General features: G+C 37.3%; 1 protein-coding gene across 1 annotated transcript in view; it reads left to right on the top strand.

The window, feature by feature from the left end:
• Window positions 1–12,872, top strand: part of PDSS2 (decaprenyl diphosphate synthase subunit 2) — a 184,043-nt gene that overhangs the window by 62,719 nt on the left and 108,452 nt on the right. The window contains exon 2 of the mRNA XM_081141589.1: window positions 10,444–10,578. Coding sequence (XP_080997715.1) covers window positions 10,444–10,578 — 135 coding nt within the window. The remainder of the gene's footprint in view (window positions 1–10,443; window positions 10,579–12,872) is intronic.

The following is a 12,872-nucleotide window of genomic DNA, read 5'->3' as shown; positions in this document are numbered from 1 at the left end:
TAATGTAGCTTCAGGTTTTGATTGTTTTCGATTCAATTTTTAAAAGCTCATTTCTCCTAAAATCCATGATGTATTTCACTTTGCTCCTCCCCCAGCCCCACCCCAATTTGCCCTTGAGGTATTACTGTTTCTCCATAAAGTGTTTCATCATTTTTTTCCAACTTGCTTGTTTTTTACTGGCTTCTTGCATCTGCTACTGTATCTTTTACGTTTGGCTTTAGCCTATTGATAATATGTTACGTAAAAGCCAAATTGTCTTTTCCAACTTTTTCTAATGCAAACACTCTCACTTTTGCACAATTGAACCACCTTCATTAGAAAATGGGACTTATATGTGAAGTACTAAATAAATATTTATTACTTACATTGAGCTATTCTTTTTGATAAAAACATGCTTTTATACTAGCTGAATAAGACCATAGAAAATTATAGAAGATTAATCTGAGAGCAGTTCTCTTGCATTTGAGTGGCTGTCTATTGAAATCAGAACTGCAAGTTGAGAAAAGCACTGAGCATTAAGGGCGCACTCGTTCGCATATGGTTGATTTATCCCTGCACAGCCGCACTGTGGTAGTGGGAGGTGTAATTCACGGTGCTTTAGCTCTTAGCCAGTGTCACTGCTTGAGTGGTGGTGTGAGCCTCTGTGTCTGTGCAGTGTAATGATGCCTGTGTTCCAGCACTTAATTTTTCTGCCCCTTTGCTTCAACACTAAATTGATTTTTCTAATGTGAACAAAAGGGGTCTGTATGTAAAAATTATTCTATGAGATCATTTTAACAGACTTTTCAGTGTGACCAAAATATTATTTTTTTAAATGGCCCTATTTTGCTACATTAGTATTTTTAAATAAATCTTCAGTTACCATTTGAGCGGGGAAATCTTTGTGAATTTTTTTGTTTTTGTTTTTCTGATGGTATGTTTAGTTTAATTCTAAGGTGGCCAACCTATATCTTGCTAATTTTGGCATTATTTTATACTTCTTTTTAATTTCAATCATATTTTATTAAACTACTGGTGTTTGGTAACCATTTCTGAAAGGCTCCTGCTTGATTTCCCCCTGCTCAACAACCCCTCTGCCCTACCCCCATTCTACTTTCTCTTCTCTTCCTTTTTTTCCAGCACCTGTCTTCTGCCACATGCCCATCAAACCTAATTGCAGCTTTGGGAGGGCTTTGGTGAGGCAGCTCCTTGGCCCAGCTGTCCCTCAAGGATTTAATTCGGGCAGGATGTACATGTGGCCCTCGAGCCATGTCAGTGCTGCTACAGCTCCCAGTTTCTAAAGGCTGGTCACCTCAGGCCCTAAAGTTGTTTCAAGTCTAGGGCAGTTTAGTCTCAGGATAGATATGTCAGGAATAATACAATTTGGGTCATTTTGTCAATGGAAATTAACTTCCATTTCTTCTGCTAATTTTATATAAAAATCTGTGACATGCAGGCTATTTTTAGTCTCCTTCAAATTACAGTGCTTTAAAAAACAACTTCCGTGATTGGTAATTTTTTTCTATTACAACTGAGTAGTATCACTGTCTTTGAATTGCTAATTATACATGTATTTTTTAGCATCACTTCTTTGATACCATTTAAACTTTCTACTGCCAAAATAGAGGTTTATAAACTTTGGCGTGGTGTCTAAATCTTAGAGAAGTAAAGGTGAAATATGAGAATTCAAAAGGCACCCAATATAGGACTCTGGGGTTCATTAAATGTGGGTTAAATTTTTTTCTTTAAGTGAGAAACACAAATATAATGTAGTAAGTCATTTGTCTTCTCAAAATTTTGTTATTTTTAAAGCACAGTATTTTTTCTCCAGGCTTACAAAGAAAGCTGTGCTGTTATACAGTTTAGAAAATAAATCACCCCTAGTCTAAAAACCCATGTTAACATGTGGGTGTGTTTTCTTCTATCTTCTTTCTTTTCTTTTTTTTTTAAACAAAATATTTTAAACACAGAAAAATATAAGGACACCTTGTATATTGAACATGTACATAATGATACCCAGATTTAAAATGTTAATGTCTTGCGACATTTTTTTCTAGTTTTTGTCCTTAGCCTTGTTTATATACATATATATACATATATATGCATATATTGAAACATAATTGAGATATTATATATACAGTTTATATTTTTTGTCTTGTTTCAGTTAACATTTTAAAAATTTTCTCATGTCCTTAAAAAACTTTAATGCTTTGTTGCAACACTAAATTTGTTCTAGTGTATGGACAGATTTTCCATTTTTAAGTAGTGATAATTCTATTCCTACATAATTAATTTGGCTTAATTTGTCATATACTTAATTTATCACATGACTTTAAAGCACTATTTTTCAAAAAATTGCAGGTTGCAACCAACTAGAGGGTCACAAAATCAATTTAGCAGGTTGCAGTCAGTGCTTAAAAAAAAAAAAAAAAAGATCAGACTGTTCCTGTGGTTCTTTGGCAAGAACTTCACACTATAGTCAGTGTTTTGTTTCAGTTTTCTGTATTTAAATTTTAAAATTTTTAACGGGATTACAGTTACAAGTATTTTTAGGAATCTTAGTCAACTCACCTCATGTATGTTAGATTTGACATCCACCTCTTATGTTTTCATTTTCTGGATTGATTTATTGGAATTGGATGTATAAAAGTAGGGTAATAAAATAGTAAAACAAACTCCATACATCTATAGGTGTTAGCAGTGGTGCCAGTTCTTCCCCTCATGGGGGTCGGGCCAGTGCTGATTCTTTCCCATTCACTTTTACCTTGAGGTGCTTTGAGCTGACTCAGAGGCGATGGTCCTTGAAGGTGGTAAATTGTCTCCTTAATGTTTGATTCAAATTTACCAAAAGATGGTGGTTTGGGTCACTGGCATAAGTTTAGAACTCCTGAGCATAAATCTCATAAGTGTTCTCTCATGCCCCATTTCTGCCATCCTACCTCAACTCTCCATCTGGAACTACCCCTGCTTTCTGTTCACAATGAGAGCAGCCCTCTCTCACCGGCACTGATGCAGCCCAAATTCAGTCGGTTCTCCTAAATGAGAAACAAAACACATAAACACTCTACTTATTGAATTCTCTCTATTTAAAACTTAAAGAATAGTTCCTTTAATCTAGCATAATTCTTACATACAGTAACTTTTTAATATAGCATTAAAATAAATCTCAGCATGCTTTTCAGAATGTATTGGGGTTTTTCTCCTGTCTTGCTGTTGCTTTTAAAGAAGCCACTATGATTTAGGAAGAGGGACTCAGGACTTTAGAGCTGAATGGGTGGGTGTGGCAAATGGATAACAGGAGAGATGAGGAAAGTTGGAAATAGTGCATAGCAGGTCTATTTGCATGATATATATAACATGGAGAGTCTACTGCTCTACTTCTTGAAGCTATTTATTCTCTCATTTGCATTTTTTTTTGGAGACCTGTTCTGTGTCATTTACCCTGCTGAGTGCAGGGCATCCAAAGATGACTAAGCCTAAGGGCCCTCAAGGTTCTCACAGACTTGGGAGGGAGTATCTGTGAACAAATAATTAAATGGCAAGGCTGAAAGCATAATGAGCCTGGGCTTTGGAGTCCAAATTATGTCTAAATCTTGGTACTTTCATTACTAGTTGCCTAGTGTGACTAGTAATTATTTAACTTTTCTAAGCCTTCTCACTAATTTTCCTCATCTGTAAAGAGACTTACCAGTTACCTTGTATGGTTTTTATGAAAATTAGGGCATATGAATGTAAAACAGCATATGCCTGGCCTTATAGTATGTTGTAGTTGTCTGTGTCGTTGTTGTTATCACTATTGTTATTCATTGCTTTAAGTGACAAACTAGAGGTTAATAACAAGAACCATAAAAGCCCACGGAAGGAACAACTACTGGCACTAGTTTCTGTCCAGTCTGGGTGTCTGTGGAGACCCATTTATTTGCTTGTGGACATACTCTGTTCCTTCATCTTGGTTACTCATCCTTCCTTAGTCCCCTAAGCACAGGAATTCTCTAAGATTCCTTTTCTCTTCCTTCCCTTCCCTTCTTTTCTCTTTTCTTCTGTCCTCAAAAACTCATCTATCAATTCCTGCTGCTTCAGCCATCACCTCTGTGAAGATGCTTCCCAAATCTATACCTACAGCATTTCCAGCTGCCTGCTGGGCATCTCCATCTGGAAGTCCTTTTTGCATTCAAAGTTAGCATGTCCAAACGGAACTCATTAATACCCCGTTAACTCTCCTTTTTTCCAGTCTCTGCATCATCACCTCCAGGAAACATGTTTGAACCTTAACTTCAGCCCTCACCTTTCCTTTGCTTCTTGATCCCTTCCCAGTGTCTCCCACATGCAGTAAGTTGACCAGACTATCCTGTTCCACCTCCATTCTGTTGCCATCGTTCAGCTTTTCTTTTCCGTATCTGTCGCCGCTCCCCTAATGTAGGCCCTCTCACCTGGACTGTTGGAAGAAGCTACTCCTAACTAATCTTCCCTCTGCTTTTCATTGCACCCAGCACACTACTGTCAGAATAACTGTTTTAGTCTTCAGCTCTGATCACAGTATTCCTTTGCTGACAAACCATCCATGCCTTCAGATTGCCTGCAGAATAAAGTCCTGACTCTAAACCTGACTTTTAAGGCCCTTCACTTTTTAGGCTTTCTTTTCCTGGGCTTGTTCACCTACACACATTGCCCAAGTGGGTAGCCCTGTAGCTCCTCAACCTGCTTCCCAGTCTTCTACCTTCTCATCACTGCATAACCTGTTTATTTCTCCTAAGATAACCCTTTTTTCCATTCCAGTAACCCCATCTCCTACTTCCATTCTCTGCTCGGGGAAATTTGACCATCTTTTAAGGCTCGTTCTGAATGCTACAGCTACTGTGAGAGACACCTCTAGCATGTAGCAATTTTCTTTCTTCCTCTGTGTACTGATAGCTTTTTGTTATTCTACTATCTTTCCTTACATTATTCAGTTTAACCATTTTTTGAACCTATTATTATAGCTCTTTTATTACAACTCATTTCTTTGTATACCTCTCATGCTTGATACATATGTGTTGAAGAAATGGAATGTGAGAGAATATGTGGAAAGGTGCCATGGCTGTGATTTGAGGATTTGAAATACTTTTGGATTGGGTTAAGGAAGATAAATTAACTAATGGTTGTGGAAAGATAATGACGATGTGGTGAGAACTGCAGTTAGCCATAGAAACTTGATGTAAGAAGGGTATAAAAAACTGGGTTTCACAAAGTTTCACCTATTCATTCAGTTCTTATTTACATGAAGTTGTATATCTATTAGAATAGTAGTGTTTACTGTTCCTCTATTGTAGATCTAGAGGAGAATTTTGGAGGAGCCAAGTGTTTTCACAAAAAATTTCAACTTCTAGACTTTCCAGAGTGATATTGTTTAAAATTGCTGATATATCCATTTGAGCTAATTTTCCAGGACTATATAGTACCCAACATCTGTCACATTGAATTGAAATATTATTTGAGATGTGGTCCATTTCTGCTTTATCCACCAAGCTACCCCCATGTTTCTTACTGACTGCTGAAAACGCATCTTAACTGGTCTCATACCCACTTTGTTTTCCTCCTCCCCCATCATTTTTCCACTGATGATAGAGGATATTTTGGGGTTTTGTTTTGTTTTTTAAAATATCTGATTATGTCCCCAGCTGCTTATTAAAATACTGCAGTGGCTTCTCTTTGCTCTTTGGATAAAGACCTAAGGTCTTATCGTGGTCTGTTCGACTTGTGTGGTCCAGTCTCTGACTGCTTCCAGCCTCGTTTTATACAGTGCTCTCAGCCTTGCATATGCTTGTGCTCCGGATACACTCCCATTACCTGTTTTCTTTCCCACACCCCTCTTTTATATCTATTTTTCCTTTGGATACCAACTCAGTCACCATTTCCTAAGGAAGCCTCTGACTTAACTGGCTAAGTTAGTTCCCTAATTATAAACTCTCACAGCATCTCTCTTTTTCCTTTGTGACATTTATTACCACTGTAATTTTATTTTTATATGCGATTCTTTCATTATTACCAGTCTCTTCCACTAGATTGTAAGCTCTATAAGCTCTGTGCCTGGTTTTGCTCACCATTGCATTCATACCTACCACCAGTAGCCTGACATATAGGTATTCAGTCTATATTAGTTGGGTGAATGAATGATGAATTTTTTGTTTATGTTAGTTAAAAAGAACACAATTCTGTAGAACTTCAGTAATAAAGACACAAGATACTAAATATTGCTTTTACTTACAACACTTTGGTGACAATAAAGGATCGTTCTGATCTTTTTTTACCTATTATACATATTATAGAGTATTAAATAATTAAATGTAGTAAAGCAAGATCATAAAGAATCACAGAGTAGGAAAAAACCTCAGATATCCAGCAATCCAGGCTTCTTTCTCACGTGTTATGTCAGAGGCTCTGCAGCTTCTTGAACACCTCTGTTATTAACAAGGGACTCAGCATCAACAAAGGCTACTCTGCCTTTTAATTTCTTCATGTTGAGCCAAAATTGGCCTGCTGTATTTTCTATCCATTAGTGTAAATCTCTAAAGTGACACTTAATAGGTCTGTCCCCTATCCATACGAAACCTTTTCAAGTGAAAAGACAGTCACTACTCCTTTAGTTTTCGTTGTCCCAACTCTTCCGCCCACACACTGTGCTCCTGCTCTTACTGGTTCTGAAAGTAGCTGTGTCCTCTCCTTTCTTCTCCAAACCTTCACACAGTTGTTTCTGCCTTGGAACCCTGCGCTTCCCTTCCCCTTCCCGCTTCAGGTCGCAGGCTTCCTCCCTGTCCCTTAGGTCTCAGCGAGGCCCCTGAGCGCTCCTCACCCCCGTGGTCCTGGTTGCCCCCTCTGTGCTCTCGCAGCCCTTGTTCACCCCCTGAACTAGCTCAGGCCTCATTTTAACCCAGACTGTTAGCCACACGAAAAAAACACAGCTCACCAGTGCTCCTCATGTTATCCTAACTAATACGGTGCCTGACACATAGTAAGCACCCACTGTACAGTGGCTCCTCGGTTTTCCAAAGTCTCTGTGGACGAACATTTCGGGTTACGAGCACCGTAAGCCCGGCAGGAGATGCTTCGGTTTTCAAACGTACCTCCGGAGTCGAACGTGCCCCGCGGCTTCCCTGAGGGCAAAGTCCTGAGGCCTGGCTGTCGCTGTTGGTCCCTCGGTTTTCCAATGTTTCAGAACTCGACCAGTCTTCCGGAGCAGATCACATTAAAAAACCAAGGTGCCTCTGTATTTTTGACTGAAGACATTTGAGAACACCAGCTTCGCCATTCTCCTAGCTAACATCCATTGTTTTTTTCAGCCATGCGTGGTTTTACCAGCTACAGGATATGCTCCAACTTGTCAGTGTCCCTCCTTAAGAGAGAAGCACTGAGAATATATCATAGTGTCCAGGAGAGGTGTGACCTGGACTACCTGAAACATATTATCTCTGTAGATTGAGAGTCCTGGGGGGTTTATGCTCAGGTGCAAATTTTCCTACTCTGTTTTGGTTGTGTGTGTGTGTGTTTTAAGGGTGTTAATGAGGTGAATTTCAAGAAGAGGTGTTTTGGAAACAATTATTAACTTCCTCAAGCTGTTAATCTATTCTCCAGCTTGTCAGCTACTGTCTTACGTGGAAATCTGTGGTTGGAAGGTGTGCTTTTCTGACCCCTCTCTTGATTTCTGTTAAGCAGTCCACTACCGTTTCCCTTCCTGACCGCCTCAGTATTGCATTCTGAAAGTGGCAGGTATTTTAATGGTATATGTTTGGGGTGGGGGTAGGAAAATTTGCTTAACTGTTGTTATTTTGGGTGGTAGAAAAGGAAACAGTATTTATAGGAATTATTATCTAGTACAGTGGGGAAGACTTTAAGAAGTAGGAGAAACAGAGTAGAAGAACGGGAAAATAGGAGTTGAGGAAAAACCAGATGGCAAAAAAAGTAATAAGGAAAGAGAATGCAATTTTGTGGTTACTTGATCACCTACCATGTGCTTCCACAGTGTTATATACATCAGTCGTGTTGTCTCTTCCATACAATGACTATAGAAAGTAGACATATTAATCTCATTTTATAGAAAAGGTGACAATCTGATACACACAACTACTGAGTGGCAGGATGTTTCAAACCTGGTTCTAACGTAGCACTGTTCTCATTTGACTTAGCAAAGAGTTCTGTCTGTGAGGTGAGGCAGATGGAGGTCACTCTAGACTCCAGAGCCAGTGGCCTTGGTTCAGGTCCTGGCTCTGTCTAGGCTCTAACGCCTGCTGGCTCTGGTACCTAGGTCTCTGTCTCCCGCATTCTCCTCATCTGTAAAATCAGGATGGTCAGGGTACCTTCCTCTTTTAGTTAGAATAGTAAAATGCTTAGACCCGTTCCTGGCATATATGAAGTACTATATGTGTTTGCTGCTGCTGTTGCTCTTGATACTAGTTTGTGCGCATGTCCCCTTTGAAAGAAAGGTCTCATCTGAGAATTTGAAAAAAGTGTTGTCAGAACTGTTGCCAGGGCTGTTTCATCAGCCTGACTTGATCAGACTTGTGTCAAGGTTAGCCTCTTAAGAGTTCTTATGGTGTCATCATATCCTTCATCCCTAGCCAGGCTTAACCCCCCAAATACACACACACACACACACACACACACACACACACTCTTAACCCCCAAAATACACACACATATGCACACACACTTAACCCCCAAAATACACACATACACACACATACACACACACTCTTAACCCCCAAAATACACACACACACACATATGCACACACACTTAACCCCCAAAATACACACATACACACACACACTCTTAACCCCCAAAATACACACACACACACACACACACACACACACACACACACACACACAGCCCCACCTTCCTCCTTTCCCCTTGTAGAATTAGGAGCCAGTTTAGACCTCTTTAATATTATTATACAGAAATGGAAGAATAAAGATTCACCTTAGGTAATACATAAATAAGGATAAGTAACATTAAGTTAAAATTTGTAGTTTAAAGCAAAAAATTTAGAAAGAGCTCCATTTTACTTTTTTTTTCTTTTTTCTTAAAATAGGATGCTTCCTAGCCTCCCTGTGATTCATGTCTGTAGGATTTAAATAGATTGTTACATGATAATAAAGAGCTTTGGACATTTCTGATGATTGTTTCTACTGTAATATAGCTTAATTACCTTAACTGTCTTTCCTAGGAAATGAGAACTTATTTTAAAAAATCATTAATCCTTCTATCTTGCTTAAGATCACTTACTAGATTAAGGAGAAAATATAAGTAGAGAAACAGCTGTAACTTTTACTTTGCAAAAAGCCTGAAGATCTCTTTTATTTTGAAAGTAGTGAAAGAGCAAGAAGGAGCCCTTTTTAAAATTCCTGTTTGGAGACCTGAGGAGCAAAGATTTTTTTTTAAGTAATAAACTAACTCATTACTTTTGGCTCAGTTAAAATAATTAATTTCAGTTGATTCTTTGTTCAAAATTCACCATGGAAGTCTTGATAATTCAATGAAGTATTACAATAAGAGTTTTAAATGTTTTTTACTACAATCAAGAATTACATATGTGTATTATTTATGTATACTAAAAATAATCTATTTGATTATTGTGAGCATTGTTCTAAATATTAATTTATTATAAATTATATAAATATATAATATATTATCCATAGTTTTCTTTTTTCTTTTTTTAATGATGCCATTTAGTTCTTGTATGACAACATTTACAATACTTAAAAACAAAACATCATCAACAGAACAGTGTATTCTAGGAAACTATTCCTAACCTTAGTTATAGTAGAAATTATAAAAGTTCAGTCCTCATAGCAAAAAAAAAAAAAAAAGACATTCTAAGCCAAAGCCTCATTGTTGTCTAGAATGATAATACTTTGCATAAATAATAGGAAATGGCACGATATTTGCTCATGCATTCATTTCCATTTTACTTCTGAAATAACTGAGTCATTTGGATTAGGTTTAATCCTCTCATTCTCTGAGCTTCTTCTCTTAACTGTGAAGACTGAAATCATTTTTTATCACTCCCCTCACAGCCATCACCAAATAAGATCTCTTCATCTAAGCTGTACAGTTTGTATTTATTTCAGTTGCTATCGACTACCACAAGCAGTTTAAAACTAATGGGCCCTCTGTTTCTCAGAGCAAATGGTCAGTATTGCAAGGCAGGGTATAGACAGTGGGAAAACCTGCGAAGAAGAGAAGGCCAGGTCACCAAGGCTCACAGTGTGAGACTGTCACTTCTAAAGCCAGCCAAGGGTTTCTCCCCTTGTTTGCTGAACTCATGTTTTCCTCCTGTTAACTCTTTCTTCTCCCAATCCTATTTCTTTTCAACAAGTTCCACTGTCCGATTTTGGAAGTATGGGCATATTTGCAGCAATTTGCCAACATGACCTGACTGACCTTATGAAAGAATATTAACCTTACTCTTTTTTTATTTGTTGGCAGGGGGCTTGTACAAGACAGCCGGAATAACCTCCAGTTGAGGGGCTTGGTGGTGCTACTTATTTCCAAAGCAGCCGGGCCCAGCAGTGTGAATGAGTCATGTCAGAACTATGACATGGTCAGTGGGATCTATTCATGGTAAGAAATGAGTCTTTTGACATTGCTCTCTAAATTATGTTTTCTTTTACTGAACAGTGGTAGTAGAAATCAGTTTAGTTCTTTGTCACTCTCTGATTCAAAGATAGATTAAAATATTTTGTAAGGTTTAAAAATATAGATTTTTATTGTTAACAAATCTGATTGTCTTGGCTACTCCATGCATAACTGTGGTAAATTTACCCATACATATGTGTTGAATACTTGCATTACTACCCTGGGCATTTAAAATGTTCTCTTCATCACTACCCTTCCTCCCCCATCAAGGAATAATTATATCTCTGTAGAAACCTCTTTGTCACTTCGTCCAGGATTTTTTATTTTTAAACCTACTCAAACTGATACATAGTTGTAAGATAATGATGCAAGTACCATTTCAGCAGAAGTAGTGTATCTCAATGCTCTATCATTTATTTCATTTTGTTTATTTTTATGGTGAAGAGGTTTTTCACTGAAGTTACTGGAGTTAGAAATTTTTGCATCTCACACATGTAGATTAAAAATAAATTTATGAGTATGTATTAGCTACATCTGTTGCATATAAAACACTTACAATTTTTATTTTGTTTTAAAAAATTACTGCATATTTTTTAGTAACAGTATATCAGCAGTAACTTTAATCTTAGTAGAGTGCCTGGCATTATGTTAAAAGCCTCTCTAGAAGTAACAATCTGCTGGTGGATTTTGGCATATGAAATTAAAACTACACTAAAAACATGGGTGACAAGGCCATTTTTCTCACAAAAAGAAGCATTTCTAGAAATTTTTACCTATGGCTGATATATATCTTACTGATTTAATTTAAAAATCAATCCACATCTTAGGTTTTTTTTTTTATTCCTAGTGGTCTAATCCATAAGTGTTTTGTTCTTCTATAATATTTAGAAATGACTGTTGACTGCCAGCTATGAAGTCCAGTGATCCTTCATCATTAACAAGCAAGCAAAATTTATTACTATTGTGGCTACTTACAAATGACCCCTCCTCCAGCCAGGATAATTTTTGCAGACCTTTTATCAATTATCCATATAGGTATCTTCACTAAAAGAGGTATCTTGGGATCGTTTTTACTTTCTACTCACTCTGAAATAATTTATATTTTTATAGTGCTTTGTAGGTTACTGATCATTTTTATGAGAGTTGTCCCATTTGATCCTTACAATAATTCTGTAGGTAAGAGTTGTCATGTTACTTTCTCAAGGTGGCAAAACTGGAAATTGAGGAAAGTTGAGGCTCAAACTATAGTTTCCTTCTAAAGCTCATGTGTGTGTTTTTTTATTCCATTCTGTTTTCTAGTCTGATTCAAATAATTAGCTTAACCATTAAACTAATACACCAAAAAGGTTTTCTTGTATTTCTTTGAAAAACTCCTGAATTGAAAGCAACTTGGAAGATCTTTAACACATCTGTATCCCTCCCCCAAACTGTTTGAATTAGAGGTGAAAACTTTACCTTATAAGTTTTGTAGAAAGCGCTTGCCTGAGTTTAGTTGAAATAACTAGAGAAAACACATAAGGATCCATAATGAACACCATTAACTTGTTAATCCCTGCAAAGCAAGCCGACTTCACATCACCTTCCATCCCATGTATCTCTGTTTCCTGTTAGGAATCCCTTTGGCTTTCATTCTGCTGATTTTGACCCTGTTTTATTGATCAGTCTGCTCTTGCAATTGGGTAACCATACATACTGCTAATGAGCACCAGATAAGTTTTATTATCTCTCATTCTAAAATAACCCATGTAAAGTACTATTTGACACATAATAGGTGTTCAGTAAATATTTGTTGCATAAGTGAATCAGAAAAAGAAGCTAATACTGAGATTAAGACTTATCTAAAATCCTCTAGATAGAAAGTGACAGAGCTGGAAATCAAATCCTCGTTTTACTCTAAAGTATATACCCTTTCTGTTATGCACGTGCTCTTGTCTATCTGCACATAGTGCACTGTGACGTGGCCTTGTGTTTCAGATTTCTTACCTGGTCTCTAAGAAACAACTGCAACATCTTCTGAGCCTTCACAGGAACATATGCATTTGGTAGATGGTCACTGTAACATGAGCAATTGAAAAAGAACTTTGCAAAAGAGTAGGTGGTGCATTATGAATATAAAAATTTTCCAAATAATATAAATGGGTTTCATACCCAAGTGTATAAAATCTATAATTACTTTTAAGGAATAACCCTGGTTCTGGGCTATTTTCTGTAATCAAACTTGATCCATTATGTCGTTGGTGATGTTTGGGTGTTTTGTACACTTGTTAATGTGAAAACAT

The sequence above is a fragment of the Miniopterus schreibersii genome (genome assembly GCF_964146895.1).
Source record: "Miniopterus schreibersii genome assembly, chromosome: 6".
Lineage (NCBI taxonomy): Eukaryota > Metazoa > Chordata > Mammalia > Chiroptera > Miniopteridae > Miniopterus > Miniopterus schreibersii.
The sequence above is the reverse complement of the archived record's forward strand: the minus strand, read 5'-3'. Positions and strand labels throughout refer to the sequence as shown.